General features: G+C 33.3%; 2 protein-coding genes across 4 annotated transcripts in view; one reads left to right on the plus strand and one right to left on the minus strand.

Annotated features, from left to right (window-relative positions):
* The window catches only part of cu (NADP/NADPH phosphatase nocturnin), a 121,058-nt gene extending 106,094 nt beyond the window's left edge, over positions 1-14,964 (minus strand). The window contains exons 1-2 of one of the 3 annotated variants that reach the window (XM_073982634.1): positions 14,461-14,900; positions 1,617-1,729 (exon numbers count right to left, since the gene is read on the minus strand). Coding sequence is in view for 2 of the 3 variants with exons in the window: in XM_073982635.1 (XP_073838736.1) it covers positions 14,461-14,525 (65 nt within the window). In the remaining variant the exon portion in view is untranslated. Of the gene's footprint in view, positions 1-1,616; positions 1,730-14,460 lie in introns of all 3 variants that reach the window. The other 2 variants (XM_073982635.1, XM_073982630.1) reach the window with 2 other exon arrangements.
* Positions 14,965-14,977: 13 nt separating this feature from the next.
* Positions 14,978-19,881, plus strand: part of LOC141402023 (uncharacterized) — a 162,036-nt gene continuing 157,132 nt past the window's right edge. Inside the window, exon 1 of the mRNA XM_073982644.1 lies at positions 14,978-15,044. Coding sequence (XP_073838745.1) covers positions 15,031-15,044 — 14 coding nt within the window. The 5' untranslated portion in view covers positions 14,978-15,030. The remainder of the gene's footprint in view (positions 15,045-19,881) is intronic.

The raw sequence follows: 19,881 nt of genomic DNA on the forward strand, positions 1-19,881 counted from the left end.
GGGTAATAAGTAAAAAATTTAACTGATATTATCCAGAAAAGTGTTGTTTTCACTGGACATTTTATATAAATTTCATGTAGTGTTAAAATGGATCTTAATAAAGCTCCTGTGAAACAAAATGTCTTGTGGAACAACAACTCGAAAATACGATGGAACAATAACAATATATATTTGATGCCACACAGTTATTGGTAGCCTTCCACAGGGAATTTCTAACAGCAATAATTCCAAAGAGTAAGTTGGCGTCCTTTGTAAACTAAGCTGTGCAGCAATCTCGCCTTTGTGATTTAGGGGTGAAATACTTATGTCACCAGTGGCTCAATGTGGTTGAGAATTAAATATGTTGATAAACTTAAATCAACTCCTATGACGCCCGATGCAAAATCGAAATTGATAAAGATGTGATAGAAAGAATTTATAAGTGCTAATAAAAGAGGTTTCTACATATTTAAGCACCTGTTATGCTTGCACATGTTATATATTTCACTAATTATAATCTTAAAATAGACTGCAAATTTCCATTTAGATAAGAACTAATGTCAGCGCCTCGTGTTTTAGTACTGCAGATTTCACTATGCAAAAATTATCACATTTTCATAATGACAATGCATTTTTGGCGGGATCACGGCACCACTTTATAATAATAATTTTATTCGCTTCAGTTTTTTTGAGAGTTTTGATTACATTTTTGTTTAGTTTTAGTGGACTTTGGGAAGGCCGCCATGTCTGAGGTATACACATATTTTGTCCACTTACTCAAATATTATTTATTTGAAAATTTGTTGATCTTTATCGTTGACCACACGTCATGAAGGTGAAGAAGAAAAAAACAATTATAAAAAATATATACAATGAGAACGTTATCATAACTGCTTAAATCTGAATCAAACCAACTTCGACTGATGTGATCCAAACGATACTCAATGTCAGACGTCTCTCGTGCATACACACATGCAATGTATACATATTTATGGGTCTTGTAGAAAAATAAACATTTGTTTTGACATAGTTTTCCCCGGAGGCATGAGTTGCTTTTGTTTTTCAACAGAATTTTTCGCTCAGACATATTATTTTGATCCTCGAATAAGTGTGACGGATTATTGTAAAAATAAGTTCATAGACTTTATACGACAATAAATTTTTTCGCAGGTATTTATTTGCTTACGTACATATTTGACAAAAGCAATTTTATTCACCTGCATTTGTTGTTGTTTATAGATTAAATGAAGTGTTTCCAGAAATATCGAGTTTTGTAAGAAAGTTCTAATAAAATATAATCTATACGGATAGAATCATTATATTAATGGAAGTCCATTCTTTTCTCTCTCGAATATTTGAGGATGCACGGAACATAACGAATATAGCATTGAAATGTGAAATCGGCCATACAGTCAGAAGGAGAGAGAAACAACAAAAACTGAATCTATCGCCCAAGTTTACACGAATTTACTGTAATTTAATTATCAACAGAGATAACGGGATTCGGAGAATTCGATAAATTCACCTGGGTTCCAAGAAGTTATATGAGGATATTTGTTGGATAAAAATAAATATTTTTTTTTAATATGGTGGTGTTTTTAACATATCTGCGGCAACAATGAGGTCAATACACGTACCCATCATTGCAATTGCTTGCCATTGTGAGAAGATGTTCCCAGTTGACCAACCACAACATACGCACAAACACGTCATATCGACATACACTGACTGTCGCTGAAAATGATGCAACCTGAAATAAAAATGCAAACGTTGATAACTTGGAAACGAGTTGAGATTTTTTAACAATTCAAAAAATAGTTTTGTAAGCGATATTTCTGGAAAATAAATCTATCCGCATTGGGACTAAGAACCAGAAACTTCTTTTAATCTATAAACAACAAATGCAGGTGAATAAAATTGTTTTTGTCAAATATGTACGTAAGCAAATAAATACCTGCGAAACAATTTATTGTCGTATAAAGTCTATGAACTTATTTTTATAATAATCCGTCACACTTATTCGAGGTTCAAAATAATTGGCCTGTTCCCGTACTTTATAAAGTGGTAAAAGTCGTAAAAAATGTGTAAAAGTGGTAAAAATTGTAAAAACTTTTTAGTTGTGGAACAGAGCTAATATGTCTGAGCGAAAAAATCTGTTGAAAACAAAAGCAACTCATGCCCGGGTGAAAACAAATTTTTCTACAAGACCCATAAATATACATTGCATGTGTGTATGGACGAGAGACGTCTGACATTGAGTATCGTTTGGATCACATCAGTCGATGTTGGTTTGATTCAGATTTAAACAGTTATGATAACGTCCTCATTCTATATATTTTTTTATATTTGTTTTGATCATCAAAATTGCAAATAATAGTTGTGTTCCAGAACCTGCAAAGTAGTACTATTTAGTACTATTTTTACAATTTTCTGAAAAAATGCGTTCCCGTACAACAAAAACTTGCAAAATTAGCTTTTCTCTTTAAATAACAAGTAAAAAAGTATCAGTCGGCTTTGCCGACAGAGATATACCCTCAGCCTGTGTATATTGAAACACTATTTTCCCAAAATACGTATGTATTTAGGGGGTTTTAAAAATTTTGGGCGTTTGAACCGACAAAAATGTCGATTAGGATTAAATATCAAAAGTTTTGCGGAGGAGATACTAAAAGGAATGGATCGACATTGACCGTTATGGAAGTGGATCTCCAGCCACAGCATATGGTGCCATAGGGGGTTTTCACACTCTTCGGACTGTGTGCTCAAGAAGTATGGACTTGCCCCTAAAAAAACTTTTACCATCGTAATTGTTGCTTCAACAAAAATTAAAGTGATTCGATATTAGGTCTTAAAGTGAACTTATCCGAAATTTTGTGTGGGAGGTACCCGAAGGAGTGGACCTATTGAGACCATATTGAAACCTTATATTACTCTGGTAGAAAGTTTACGCTATACAAAGTATGGACCAAATCAGTCACTCCCTTCAAGAGTTATCGTGCGCACAAACTTTCCGAACATATTCGAACTTTTGTGGGGGAGGTACAGGAAGGAGTGGACCGATGTAGCTCATCTTCGAACTTAAACTAAGTTTGGACAAAATATTACGAAAGCCAAAATTTGAACCGAATCAGTACATCCGTTCAAGAGTTATCGTGCGCTTCAGCCAGCAGGACAGACAGACAGACGGACGGACATGGCTAGATCGACTCCAAATTGTCTGAAACACATTTCGTCCAAACATACTTGGGGTCTAAAACCATTATTTCGATGAGGCACATTTTCATCGTAACAAAGTGTATATACCATCCTTAGCCTAAAGGCTGAAGGCCTGCGTACATAAGCTGTCTTGCCTGCTTACCTTGCTTAGTCCCAATTTACATTAGGCGAGTTTACTTGCGGCAATTGTCAGTTTGTAGGTGAGAGAGGGTGCTGAGAGGCAAAGGGTTACCATATGCCTCACCTCTCTCTCCTACAAAATGACAATTGCCGCAAGTAAACTCGCCCAATGTAAATTGGGACTTACTTTTGATAAAAGAATAAAAAAGAAAAGGGCAACCCAGTTCGAAATTTGCTCGGCCTTCTTTATTCTTTTATTTTTATTATGTCAGAAATGAAGCAGGAAAGCAAGGCAACCAGGCAAGGCAGCTTATGTACGCAGGCCTTGAGGGTATAAAAATGGCTCTGAAAGGCTTTCTCTTCTGCTATTTTCTACCACACAAATTTGGTTGTGTAAAAATTTGTAAATTTGTCAAAGGGAATATTTGACATTTTTTGAAAAAACAAAATATAAAAAGGTCAGAAACAAAACATCAATACAAAATAATTTTAAAACGAATTAAATTGAAATGAAGCAATCAACATTAAATTGAGATATTTCGGTAATATTTGTTGAATCCTTCAGTAAAAATACGCGGTAATGAACTACAAAATGTCATCAAAGCTCATAATTACTTAACAATTTCATCCCTGCAGTTCAACTACGGCAATTATGACCAAAGCTTTACACATTTCCATGTAAGAGACCATGATCAAAGTAAGCCAAATATATGTCCTCAAGTACGTGGAATTATCTTCTTTACAAATCCGCTAAAAGAACTTGATTTATGATGTTCAAGTCCTTCAACGTTTTTAGCTTCCGCTACAACAATATGTTCCACCAAGGAACAAATGGTTGACATACAAAAGCCTAAAGCTTTCTTCCCAGATGCCAAATGTTACCTTTCTCCCAACCTCAAAAAATGGAAAGGACGACCGAAGGAGTATTCCAACTTCAATTTTTTATTAAAATGCTATTTCAATAAATCATTAGAGGAATTATTAACATGATTTTTATTTTTTTCATAGTAAAAGTCAACATAATACATATACGGGTCTACGCCAAATTGGTTGGAGGGAATTGGCGTTTTTATTAACATATGATTTCTTAAGTTTGTTGTTCAAAATATGTATTTCTTCTTGGATGAATTTGATATAACTGTTCCTCGGGACTATCACCTGCCTTTTGTGAACAGTTTGATCATCGACTCTCGTTCATTAATTTCTAAATGAACAGCAAAAACTTGCATCAGATGTTGTTCTGGGCACATAACGATATAAAAAAGGAAAAAAACATTTAAAATCGCAAGTCGTTGTATGTATATATTTTTTTATTTTTGTATGACGTCTGCCATTTTTTATTTTTGACATATTAATAAACTTTACTATATTTTCCATTCCTGTACTTTTTGAACAAATATGTGTTCTGAGAATAAATTTTATAGTTTTCTCTTTTGCTATTTTTGCCATTAAAAAAGTACAGGAACGAAGCTAATATTTGAGTAAGTGGACAAAATATGTGTATACCGCAGACATGGCGGCCTTCCCAAAGTCCACTAAAACTAAATCAACAATTTAATCAAAACTCTTAAAAAACTGAAGCGAATAAAAGTATTCTTATAAAGTGGTGCCGTGATCCCGCCAAAAATGCATTGTCATTATGATAATGTGATAATTTTTGCATAGTGACATCTGCAGTACTACAACACGAGGCGCTGACATTAGTTCTTATCTAAAATGGAAATTTCCTATTTGCAGTCTATTTTAAGATTATAATTAGTGAAATATATAACATGTGCAAGCATAACAGGTGCTTAAAATATGTAGACACCTCTTTTATTAGCACTTATAAATTCTTTCTATCACATCTTTATCAATTTCGATTTTGCATCGGCGACAGAGGAGTAGGTTTTAGTTCAGGAGTTGGTTTATAATTCTTAACCACACGCAGAGAAAAAATATGATTAATGCCACCATATTTTGAAAGAAAATATATATTATAGATATATGGTAACATCTATCATATTCTAATGATGCAAATTTTGAAATATTTTAAAATGGTGTGGTAGCCGCCGAAAACATGCTGTAGTTGCCTCTAATATGTAATACGAGGGTCACTAAAAAACCTTCTGGCCTAGGCATCACACAGTGTCGCCAGGCGTCATTTAACATTTTTTGGAAAGTTTGACAGGTTTTAGCCTAAGCGTATTCAGGACAGTTTAACATACGACCACGTGTTGTTTACATTGGCCTCAAAAAATCACTTTGCTTAATTTTTCACAACTTTCGACGTGAATAATCACGGCAAGAGTGAAATCAAATTAAATCGTTGTATGTCGATAAAGGACCATCCTAAAGCACTATGAAAAACTGGTTTAATGAATTCAATCGTGGCCGACACTCGCCAAAAAAACGAAGTTCGTGAGGGTCTTCCAAAAACGGTCGTTGTGCCAGACAAAATTAAGCCGTGCTTGAAAGGATAATGTAAGATCGCCATGTTATGTACCATGAGATAGAGGCATCCTTGGGCATTTATTCCACCAACTAACGTTTGATATTGCATGAACGCTTGGCGCCAAAAATGGGGGTTTTCTCGTCGGATCCCGTGTTGGTCGGTGCAAGAAATTTCGAAAAAATACGCGGTGCTTCAAAGACTGTGCTTCAAAAGACGTTTATAAGGTGGATCCAGGTGACGAATCATAAAACTATGCGTATGAGCCCGCAAAATCACCACTAGATGCTGTAAAAGCGTTCAAAAACCATGTTTTGGAGGTGTCTCAATCAAGCAACTGTAAACAGCCCCACACATGGTCGTATGTCAAACTGTCCTGAGGACACTTAGGCTAAAAACTGTTAAACTTTCCAAAAAACTGACGCCTGGCAACTCTTCGTGTTGCCTAGGTCAGAAGGTTTTTTAATGAACCTAGTATTTTTATTGGAATTATACTCCACCTTTGTGAATAATTCCCCCATTAAAAGATTTATCAATATATTTTAAATAAAAGTTGTATTTATTTAAGATCAATTTGGATAAAAGTCCCAATTTACATTAGGCGAGTTTACTTGGGGCAAGTCCAAGTTTGTAGAAGAGACACGTAAGGGGAATGGAAATGGAAAGAAATTGCTCGTACCGGCAATTCATTTTATATTTTCGTATTTGACATTATTTTCATTGTTTTGAAAACAAAACTTGTCGGAACAGAATTGCCTTTTAAAAACGCAAGAGGCAAGTTTAAAAAGGAACGAGAAAAATTGCGGCAAGTAAACTCGCCTAATGTAAATTGGGACTAATAGAATAAATAAGTATAATATAGAATACATAGACAAATAAAAGAATAGACAAAGAACTTCTCCCACTCAATGAGAATTGAGCAATTTTACGAGATACTCAATTTTTAAAATGGCAAGAACTATAAATTTTTAACTATTTTTAATGATAAAAGACAATATGTGGGTAGTATTTGGCCGGATCTACGCCTTCATATAAAAAATCAAAAAAATCTTGCAATTTACCCATGGTAGAATAAGAAAAGGTAACAGCAATACACAGCTGACTGAACTGGGTTGTAACGTTAGTGTCAAATTTCATATGACATTTTATACATTTATTTCTATTTCGATGTAAATTAGGTGCATATATTTCTTGAGAAAAAAATATATCATTCGAAAAAAACCATTTCCCAGAAAGACTTCTTCATATCAATGATATGTAACCTCCTCCAAGTTCGAACGATAAGCATCGCAGTAAATCCCCGCTTGTAGAGGCGATACAACGTTTGTAAATATGTGAGGTATTTTGTTAAAATTAAAAAAAATAAAGCCCTAATAAACATCAGCTTCTTTGATTTCTAAAACAAAACATTGAAACAGCTTCTCCTTTTTCTATGAATTTCCAGCGACCCCAAACTTTTCTGCAAGAATTCTACCTTCTGCGAGAATTTATGCATTTAGTGGAATGATGTGGAAACATAAAAATTGAAAATGTAAAGAATTTTCATTCATGTTTTCCAAAATATTCAACCAAATGTGAAAAATTATTAGTTTTTTAAATTCCAATAATTTATAGACATTTCCTTGTTTTGTTTACAAATACAACTGGCAGTAACGTTGCAAACAAAAACAAATTCCTTTGTGGTTGTTGTTCGAGTTGTATTTGTTGTAGTATTAACTTTCCCCCCATACCATTGCTATCGCAAACGATTCGTTTTCGAATGTTTTTCGATAGTTTTGCGGATATTTTGTTCGAAAACGACACACGAGAACGAATTGAAAACGATTCATTCGTCGCTCAGTTTGTGGCAGGAAAACCTTCGAATTCGAATATCGTTTATAATATTATTAGCGAATGAAAGATGATAGTTTTTACGATAGTGGCTAAAAACAATTTTTGTGGAGTTTCTTGATGTTTCTGTTATATACCTTTTCCGTTTTTATTTCTTTATGTTTTCCACTCGATATGTAACTGTTGATAAACATTGTTGTCTTGTGTTTGACAACCTACCCATATGTTGTCTTTATCAACACTTATTGTCTATATTATACGTAGCATTTATATCGAAATTATTTGAAAAAAGCAAATGGGAATTTTTTACAAACAATATAAATTTGAAGCATTGTTTTTTTTTTGAAACGAAAAAATTTTCAAAGTAGAAAATGTTTCTCCAAACAATTTTTCTTGTGAAGAAAAAACATTCGCCAAATGTTCGAAAACGATATCGTTTTTAAACTTTTGACGAACAAAATAACAACGTGTTTGTGTACACCCGAAAAACATTTGCCAATTCTTCGAATGTGATATCGGTTTCGAAAGTTGTGCCGAACATTCGAATAATATCCGCAATTGGTATGAGGGGTTACCTTATATTTGTTCTACCATGTATGAAATCTAAAAATGTATGTATTAATTTAAATTGTATAAAAATATTTCTTTGCAGATTTCGACAGAGATTAGGCTGACGAAGGAGGCTTTCAATTATGTCCTTTCGTGTTTGCAATTTCAGGGAACAATTTCATCATCTGTCCCACCAACATTGCAGCTGGCAGCAACGCTGTCTCTTTTTGGGAAGTGGCGGTTTCCAACACACCGTAGGCAATGATTTCCTCTTAGGTTTGAGCAAGAGTACCACGTCAAAAATTGTGAAGCATGTTGTGAATCAAATGGGGCAAAAGCTATGCCCACAACACATCCAATTTTCTCCGGAACAATCGAGTGCTTCCAAGGAGGTTCGTATATTCTCATTTAATATATCATTCGATAACGTAACATTATACTAGTAATTGGATGTGTTGACGGAACCCATTTTGGTCTGCAGAAACCAACAGAAAATGAACATATGTTCTTCAATAGAAAAGGATATAACAGCCTTAACTCAATTATAGTAAGTTTTGTTTTTGTTACACATTTACATAGATCTGCGACCACGAACATAAAATTTTGGCTATATGCTCCAATATGGGGGAGCTGTTCACGATTGTTTGTTTGGAAACATTCAGAACCAAGACGATTGTTTGGAAGAGTTATACACCAACAATAATTCTAGAAATGGTTGTCTGTTAGGTAGGTTTTATTTTATAAAATTTTTAATTCAGATGTTCTTTATCGGATTCTATTTTTTGCAGGAGATTCCGGTTACCCTCTTGAGCCATGGTGCATAAATCCTTATAGGAATGCTGCGGAAGGATCAGATGAGTCAAAATTCAATGAAGTGCACTCATCTGCGAGATGCATCATTGAAAAAACAATAGGAATTCTGAAGGCCTGATGTGAAATTCTATGTCATGAAAAAGGAAGTCGGTATACCCCAGAAAAATGTGGCCCACTTTGGCAATGTATGTACCGCATTGCACAACATATGCATATGCATATTATTCAAGGTACAAGGTTATACCGACTGCAACTTTAATGAAGAAGTTTTTTATTATTCTTAAAAACGACTGCAAACAACTTTTTTCCTTTGGTTGTAATTTTGTTTACAAAATTTTAACGTTTTGCTTTGTATAAAGAAACACATGATTTTTGTTCAAGTTTTATTATTTTTATTTTTAATTCATTTCATTTAATTTTTTCTCTTTCACATTTATTTGCCTACGAGTAAGGTCGATATCGAATGCTATCATATCAAATTCGAGTACTCGGTTCGAAACAACTCGATGTCGAATCTCATAATTAGGCCCAAGACATTTCCCAAGCATCACAAAAACACCGCACATTTTGTCAGTATCAGAGGTTGTTTACACTAGCTTTGTTCCAGAACAATTTTTACCACTTTTACACATTTTACATCGTTCACGTAAAAAATTTCGTTCAAGTTGTAAAAATTTCGCTTTCCTTTAAACAAAAATGGCGCTGAATGGCGCTCTCCAAAAACTTTTTACACCATGAATTTGGCGATTCTTTTCATTTTCCTGTAGTTTTTGAACAAAATTTTATGTGTATCTCATTTTTCACAGTTCGCTCTTTTACTACTTTTACCATTAAAAACACACATACTATCTAACAATGTCATATGTGCTGGAATTTTCCATCGTTATACAGTCGCTAATGTGTGCAATATTGGGGATTTTCCTTACGTCATAATGCAGTGCAATTACGTCTCCACATTGCCTGCGTGGGTAGATATGGAATGTTTTTATTTCGGGTCATATCGTCAGTGTCATGCTTAAGTGTTCCATACGCCATTTTTGAGTTTTTGAGATATAGGTGGTTTCTAGGGTTTTCCGGTATGCTCTTTCTGAATTTCTAGTCGGCTTTCTCCTATCTGCTCTAGTTTCCGTGATATCCACTCATCGACGGGAAAGCATCAACTTTTTTCAGTTATGAAATTCTTCTTCTTCTTCATTATTGCTTATTCGATTTTCGAATGCTAGCGATCATATTACAATTGTCAAAAAAATTACATATTTATGTTTTTATAAATTATTAACATTAATATAGAAAAATATATCTCTATTTCTCGCTATGCTTATTAAATTGTCGGCGTTCTGGAATTCTGTCCATTGTTGGATATTTTGAATCCATGACATCTCTTTTCTTCCTCTGGTACATCTTCCTTCTATGTTTGCTTGCAGTATTTCCTGGAGAAAGATGTATTTACGGTTTCGCATAATGTGCCCTAGATATGCCGTTTTCCGTTTCTTTATGTTGTTTAATAATTCTCTTGTTGTATTCATTCTTCGCAATACTTCAATATTTGATACATGCAGGACCCACGGTATTTTAAGTGCTCGACGGTACACCCACATCTCAAATGCTTCGAGTAGTTTGATATCTGCCACACTTCGACTGAATATAACAAGACTGGCCATATATACGCTTTCATGAAACGAGATTTTGTTGCAACATTTATATCATGGCTTATTAGGACTTTTTTATATTTATGGAATGCATCTCTTGCCATTTCTATGCGACATTTGATTTCTTTTGAGTAGTCCCATTGATCATTTAGCAAAACTCCCAGATATTTGAAACTTTGTACCCTCTCAATATGGAAATTTTGTATTTTTAAAATCAACTCGTTGTGAGCGTTGTTCTTACTTATTATCATAAATTTTGTTTTGAGGGTGTTTATTTTTAGCCCATACAACTCACTACTTGATGTTAGTCTATCAACAAGATTTTGTAGGCCTGATATGATGTCGGATATTAATGTAGCGTCATCATCATATCTGAAATTATTTAGGTAATTGTTCTTTATCAATATACCTTCTTGGATGCCATCTACTGCTTCGTGAAACAATTTTTGGGAGTAAATATTGAAGAGTAGTGGGGATAAAATGCATCCTTGTCGAACTCATTTAGATATTGCTACATCTTCAGTTAAATCTCCATTTATGTTGACTTGGGCAGTCTGGTGCCAGTACAAGCTTTTAATACACCTTATCTCTTTCTCATCGATGCCAATTGCAGTGAGAATTTCCATGAGCTTATCATGCTGCACAGTGTCGAATGCTTTTTCGTAATCTATAAAGCATAAAAATACGCCTTTGTGGACATTTCTAAATTTTTGAACAAGTATTTGTATGCAGAATAAAGCCTCACGGGTTCCCTTTCCCAAATTGAGTTTCTCCCATTTCCTTTTCACATTTCTCATATATTCTCTTCTGGATAATTTTAAGAAAAATTTTAAGAGCGTGACTCATTAAACTAATGAGACGATAGTCATTGCATTTTTTGGCATGACATTTTTGTGGTATTGTTATGAAAGTGGATTTTAGCCAATCCTGTGGGTTTATACCAGTATCGTAGATGTTGTTAAACAGTTTTGTCAGTAGCTCAATGTTTCTGTTATTTAGCATTTTTAATAATTCAACTGGAATTTCATCAGGCCCTGTAGCTTTTCCATCTCGAAGGGATTCTACTTTATTATTTGTGATGTTGTTTCCTGTCATATAATCTGGTGCATTGTTAACGTAGCTTGATCTGTTATCATCCTTAAATAGTGTTTGGATATATTCTTTCCAGATATGTTTCTTTTCTGCAATTTCAAAGACCGGTTCATTGTTGTTATTGAAAAGGATAGATGGATTTGTATTCCTATATTGTCCAGATGCTTCTTTCAATTTCTTATGCAGGTTGAAATCGTCATGTAGGCTCATAAGTCTTTCAATTTCCTAACATTGAGTATTTAGGTGATTATTTTTTGCGTTACGTATCTTCCTTTGAATTTCTCTATTTAGTTCCCAGTACTTTTCGTAATCTTTATTTTTAAATGCTCTTCTTATGAAATTAATATTTTAAAAATTTACAAGTTTAAAAACACATTTCAAAAATCAGAATTTTAATTTTCGATTTAGAAGTATTTAATTTATTGAGGCAAAGATGGAAAATTTTTTTGTCACTTTGTTCCATGTGATTTACAATATTTCAAATTTGTGTCATAAGGCGGATATGGAACAAATCGACAAAAATTCTTTTTTTTAAAAAAATCTCTATAACTTTTATATTCCAATACATATTCCCCTAAATTTTTGCAAATATGTTCTATATACTATTATTAATATTTCAAGTCAAAAATATAAATATTTGCTTTAGCAAATGGCGTATGGAACACTTAGGCATGACACCGACGATATGACATTGATAGCTAGTGTAAACTACCTCTTACGTCGTCAATTGTTTCATACAGGTGTCAAGATGTTTCCCCATTACTAAATCAGCAACGATGGGAGAAGCTGGTGAAGCTATTGCTAGTTCTTCTTTTGTTTGTAAACCTTAGCATTATATTTGAAGTAACGGTCACCCTGATATTGAAAAATTATTTATTTGTCATATTAGTGTAAACATCGATTTCATTCCATTTATCGTCTGTAATTCATATTCCTAAATCAATGTACTCGGAAAGAGAGACACAACGACAATTCAAACGATACCATATTATCGATTTCTTCAATTGACAGATGTTGTATTTTGTTGTTAAATTGAGTTTTTAACATTTGGATTTTGGCCGTTAATAAACAATTTGTCGTTTGTAAAATTAAACATGATAGACTATTTGTCGAATCACTTTGTTTTTTTTTACCAAAAATTGTGAACATCCATCTCTGGCAATGCTATGAATGGAATGTCATATACAAGAGAGGCAAAGGTTGGATGCAAGGCAATAATTCCCAGCAAAATGTTCGATGCCAAAGATGACATTCAATCATGGGTGCAAGTGATCTAGCATGTCATCTTTTTAGCATCTTCATCGATGAATTTTATATGAGCGTGGACCCCAAAAGATGACGTTCTTTTCTGGATCCTAAGCATGTCATTTTAACCAATGCGTTGACATGTCATTTTCACCAATGCTTTGACATGTCATTTCCACCAATGATTTGACATGTCATTTTAACCAATGCTTTGGTATGTCATATTCACCAACACCTTGGCATGAAATTTTCATGTCTTGTTTGGAAAATGGAAATGCTGTATTGAAATATGGTTTTCATGAAAAACAAAACTCTTTATTAATTCAAACGAATTCATGAAATAGCTACAATTAATTTATCAGTTTAGTTTTTCAAAAGTTTACATCCAAAATTGCAATGTAATCACCACCGCTGCAACGCAAAAGATTACTTCCTCCGTTCTCCGCAACTGATAGTCTTTCATCTTACAAAAGGTTTTTTCAATTATCTTCCCATCACCAGTTCAGATTTCAACATGGACTCCAAATGCACTCCTTTAAGTATTTTTATTTCGTAAATTACTTTTATTTTATAATTTTGTTATTTTATAACAACATTTTGGTAATTTATGCTCTTTTGTTTAGTGACGGAAATATGTAGGGATCTACAACCCGGCTTGCTTTAGGGATCTCTAAGAACAAAATGTAACGAACGGGGAGGAGAGACTTTTTATGGAAAATACCATTTATGCTTAATTAATTTATTTTTAATTGGTTCTTTCCAAAAGTAGTTTCTTCTTTATTTTCAGATTCTTGTTCCTTTTCGTTTCGGACTTTTTTCAAATTCCAAGAAGCGAGATTTGATTGATTTCATTCTATGTCAGATTTAGAACAGACAAGGGAACTTTTAAAATAGCAATGTGTGCAGTCCGATTCTATTTTTAGCTCGATGTTTGGGACTTCATATAATACCAATTGTTTAGAAGTTTTAGTTGTTTGATATGGAGGAAATGTAAGACAACATGACGACGACAGTTCTAACAACTTTGGTCTGTTCCAGAAACTGCAAGAATCTACTTATTTTTACTACGATAACAATTTTTCCTTTATGTTATCGGAAAAAATAGTAAAAATTAGTAGATTTTTGCAGTACTGGAACATACCAAAATGAAAATAAACAGGTGTGTAAATAAAAACACAAACATCATCTCTATTGGATCGATGGAATGGGTACAAATGCTGATGAAAAGATCGGATCTTTCACGACTTCCTTTCCATTGGTTCAAATCCTAATGAAAAGATCGGATCTTTCACGACTTCCTTTGAACCAATGCAAAAGATGACATGAAATCACGTCATCGCAAAGAACCCCTTCCGTCAAATTTTGCTGGGTTGTATTAATACAACCAATAAAATTTTACGCTATAAAAATGATACACCCTTACATACCTACATACATATGTTTGTTGTTACAATGCCAACTTATATTTGTGGGAGGTAAGTGTTTTTGTGGTATTCATTGTTAAAGAAAAAGAAATTATAAAATTGCATTACTTACAAGAATTTTTTATATGCCTTATACAAAGCAACGATGTAGTGTATTATAGTTGATATTAAAAACATTTTAATTATGATGTTTGTTCTCTTAAACAATGTTAATTCGAATATTCTATTTTTATAATTGTTGACTTTTGTACTTGACCAAAGAGAAAGACTTTCTTCCTCTTGACGTTGTTGACACGCTTGGAAAAAAACAATGTCACTATACACTTTGGTCACTAGCTATGGAAGTTTTTTTTAAGTTGTTTTCTTTGTTTTTGTTGTAATAAACTATTAAAATACCGCACAGACACCGAACTACTTCTGGATATCACCCCACACCAGCAGGTGACAATATAAACAAAATGTTTTACTAGAAGAAGAAAATAACAAGAACTAAAGAATCATAGACGGCGAAGACATAAGAAAAAAAACTTGTTCGTCCCAATTCACATTGTCTGGAATGAAGCGTTTTGGTGGGTTGATTGCCAACTAGCGTGAAAAAATGTAAACAAACAAGTATGTCATGACAGCAGAAGAGTTCCACAAGAGAGAAGCGGTGTAAGAAATTGAGAAAATAAATACATAAATGACAGCTACAAGGTATGTTGCCATATTGGTTTGAAATTGAATGGTGTGTTCACATTATAGTAGTATTTTCACATAAAATGTTTTAAAATACGTATTTAATGTTTCCAAGTCTATAGCATGAATTTATATTTTTTTAGCCGTTACATGTGGTAATGGTGAGAAAGTTTCAATTACATTAAATAAAACTGTCCACGTATTGTCAACCCAGTGGGAAAATTGGGAACATATTACGTTGCAAATATATTTATTAATGCATTATAAGCAATACGTTACAAAACGTATTAGGAAGAATCGAGAAAAAAAAGTAAAATTATTTAATACATTAGAAAACACACAACACGGCCTGTTAGAACAAAGACTTCAAGACTAAGAATCAACGACACACAATAGGCTAAAAGAAATGATTAAAAGATTGATCTACTTTCAAACTATTTTCAAACTACATATTTGCATCCTACATTTACAGAGAATTACAATGTTAAATCACAATTTATTGAACGAAGTTATGTCCCATAGGTGAAGTTCTCAATGAAATAAACAAAAACATGAAACTTAATATGTCTAGACTTTGATCTGATAACGGAGAAAACGTACATAAAACTGTCTTACAAAAATTACCCAATTATTTAATGTATGTTTCGAACAAAGGTATGTCCCAAATTTTGGAAAACACACGAAGTCTAATGATCCCAAAACCTGATTCGGCCGATAGCTCTTTTACTTTTAAAGTATTTTTAAGCCGACTGTACACCATACTGCAATTCTAGATACAGCAAGCGCTTAAGAATATAAATTCATGGAAAAGATAGTGGCGAATAAAACTAAACCACAACAAATCAGTACATACAAACAAATAGTCAAATTTGGTCCGATCATTTCCCTCTTATTCTGTCTTTATTTATGCCTTGTGCACCTTTGGAAACTTCAAACAAACCCAACCTCTTGCCAAAATTTATGTGGAGAGAAACAAACTTACCTGTATACCAAACCACATTAAATAGAAACTTATATAAGTTATCACATAGCTCCAAGCTTAATGAGTTATCCAGTTTAATATACGAGTCATACCCTAATAATGAAAACAATACAAAGAAAAGATTCAAAAATAAATGGTTTGATATAGATTGCTCAAATGTCAAAAAGAATGCGATGAGAAAGCTTAATAAATTTCGTAGATCAGGTAAAGCAAACGACAGACAGTTATATCTTCAAGAAAAAAAAGAAATATAATAATTTATGTAAGAGCAAAAAGCAGGAATATTATCAAAAAATTTAACAAAAGTTGGAGTCTGTATCAGATAGCAAAGCCTGGTGGAGGTTAGCAAAGGAAATTCGACAAGTGGATGTTGAGACTAATTGTAACATTCCTGCAGAAGAGATAAGGTTATATTTTGAAAGGCTCCTAAGCCCCAAGTGCAACACGGAACCAATTTATTATGTCCCTAATAACACAGAAGATGGTCTTTTGGACCGAGTTTTCACACTTGCAGAAGTCAAGAACCAATTAAAAATTGTCAAGACAAATAAAGCCCCAGGGGAAGATCGAATACCATATGAGTTCTTTCTCAACGCTACCGATGAATTCTTAAGAAAACTTTGCAATTCCAAAGTATTGAATGGCGATGACGATCTTGAATTATTTCGCACCGCTATAATCTTCCCAATTCACAAAAAGGGTGATGTAACAGATGTATCCAACTTTAGAGGATTTTTTTTGAATTGCATTGCATTGGAATGCTGAATACTAGGATCACCTAATAGGCAAACCGATAATACTCAATGAATACCAAGCAGGTTTCAGGAAAGCTTACTCTACAATAGATAATATATTTAATCTGGTTGCAGTAGTCAATATTAAATTAAACGAAAAAAATAAGAAAGTATATGCCTTCTTCGTGGATTTTAAGGCTGCTTTTGATAGAGTGCCATGAGATTTGTAAATCTTTAAGCTAGCGATTGGGCTGTCAACGAATACAGTTCGTTTTATTGAGAACATTTATCAACACACAAAGTCTGCTGTTTGGTCCGGTACCGAGATATCAGAATACTGGAGTAAAGCAAGGATGCTTGTTGTCTCCTATTCTGTTCGCAATATACTTAAATGATTTGAACAACTTGGTGGGGGACTATACATAGAAGAAATAAACATACGACTTTTAATGTATGCGGATGACATTGTGTTAATGGCTGACAACCCTTTAATCCTGTAGTGAATGATCGATAAACTTGAAGCTTACTCTCTGAAATGGGGGATGTAAGTAAACCAGATGAACTTAAGCATATAAGCATAATTAATGGTGGTGAAGATTTGTGCTGGCTCAATTTATATCAATTTTTAAAAGAGTCATTAAAATACAGAACAATGTTAATTGCAGAATTTAATTACTAAACAGATAAATACTTAAACTAAATAACAACTCAACATCCCAGTTGACGGTTCTCTATATAACCATGCTGGAATATTCGTTATAATTTGTATAATCTATTAGAAAATTATTATTTTATAACGTTATATGAAAATAAAGAACAATTGAATTGAATAAAAACAAATACATAGACGGATTGCAAATACCGTATGATAACTTAGGGTCATAATTGGAAAACATACTGTTAATACTAATGAGCATATGTATGTATAATTATATAGTATGGCCTATTATTATATCCTTTCTGTAGTTAAATGTTGGTCGGTATCGGACACATAACCCTTTTTGTGCTTACAAGTGTGCTTTGAAAATAAGTGTCAGATAATCCAAAATTAACTTTGTGTTCCTTTTAAAATTTAGAGTGCGCCCAAGAGTATGCTGCACCAAAAACAAGCAACATCAAAATCAACCCATCAGATTTGAGTAAATTTTATGTATGTATACAGACTTTTTTGCTTAATATTGTCATATGTTTACAAAATATAATATTTATTCTAAATGGAAGATGTAATAACAAATCCCTACTAATGCGAACTTTATTCCTTGAGGTATAACAAAAACGGAGTTTAAAGACAAGATGTAAGAACGGGCCTATAACTATGTAGAATGCGATAAAAATTTCCTCTTACAGATACCAATTATTGAAAAATATTACCTCGTGAATTATCAAACATTTTTCTACAGATATTCGCGAAGTACTGCCCAGCAAAAAGTTTGCATCAGCGGATGCAGTTAAATCACTAGAACAATTGCCGCTGGAGTACATCTTTTCCTATGAATTCACCTATGAATTTTACAAGAGAGGCGCAGCTAGGATGCACTCCATTTTCGATCCAAATCACAGCCTTTGATGTAATGTTTTGGATTGAATTTAAATGCAGTCTAAAGACTCTATAAAATGCAAGTCATTGCAAATAACCCAAAATAAATAAAATACATTGGTTATTCGAGTAAACAAGAATATTAACTTTATTACACTAATACAAATTATAAAAACTCTCCATTAAATTTGATCATAACTGAGTTTACTTCCACTGTTCTTCTTTTTGTGACACCGCAACTGAAATTGCTTCCTCATCCAAATGGTTTTTCACTTTTCCTCCAACTCCAGTTCAGATTTCCAAAAAAACTCTAACTCCACTTCAAAAATAATTTGCGTCTCGTGAATTACAGCAATGTTCGTATCTTTAGTTTGTATTTCTTTATTTTTTAAAACAAATTCTTATAATTTTAGACACTCTTGCTTGTGTTAAGAAAAAAAGACTGCGACTGTAGGGATCAAAAAATTGGTTTGCTTGGCTAGGGCTCTCTAAGAGAGTGCTTCTTAAATGTATCGAGCGGAGTGCATTTTTCATAACTCCGTGTGGACTGCATCGAAAGATGTATTGAAATCATAACTCTGCATTGCACTACTTCCAAACTTTTTTGCTGGGTGGTGTTGCAATAGAATTATGATGGAATAAAAGGAAAGCTTCCATTAGAATTAGAGTCCTTCGAAAATTTAAACAGTGTTATGTTTGGTTGGCGCAAATTATCACAAGTTCATTTATACTATTGAATTATAGAAGTACTAACAGTGTATAAATTATATTACATATTACTAAAGAACTATAAAAGAATATAGCCATAGATTACACGATGCTTTGTCTGTAAACTATGAAGGAATATATTATTTTCGTACGGCATGCACCGTGTTACCAATAATGTATTCGGTAATCAAGAAACATAGTGGCTCTGTATTACCCGTTCGATTTACATCGATTAAATTAGAATAAATTACTAGGATTTTTTGGACTTGACAAAAGCTTGCGCACACAACCCAATAGTGTCAGAAAACGTTGACAGAAGAACAAAAAAAAAAAAAAAAAAAAAAAAACGCCGACAACGCAGCAATACGAGGACACACGAATCTTTTAAAATGCGAATAAAAAAGTAGCGTATTAAATATTAAAGTCAACGACTGCTGATCAGCTACAACGATGGAAAGAATTCAACGAACGGTCTAGCCAAACCGTCCCAAATATTCCCCCTGGATATGGATATCGCCCTACTGGTCAGAGGCTTTAACTGAGACCGTAGTAAAAAAGGAGATCTTAGCGAATGCCAGGACTGGAGGGCATAACACTATTAAACACGATTCAAAAATTTTGCATTTTATTTTTTAGAACGCATTTCACCAGCCAAGTATAGGAAAATAACAGACGAGGGAAATCAGACAAAAACAGCCCCCGTGATGTCCACATAAGTACTCTAAAAAGCATTTTACATTTAACATGTTTTATAAAACATGCATCATTTAAGTTGTCAATTCCATAGAATATCTGCCAAATAAATGACGTAAATTCGCAAAACACCTGTTTTAAATGCAAGTGTAAAATGCGTTTAAGAATGGTCGTAGAACAATCGTTTGAATGAAATAGTCC

The sequence above is a fragment of the Musca autumnalis genome, unplaced genomic scaffold (assembly GCF_047663935.1).
Source record: "Musca autumnalis isolate F117 unplaced genomic scaffold, ASM4766393v1 scaffold_4, whole genome shotgun sequence".
Classification (NCBI taxonomy): Eukaryota; Metazoa; Arthropoda; class Insecta; order Diptera; family Muscidae; genus Musca; species Musca autumnalis.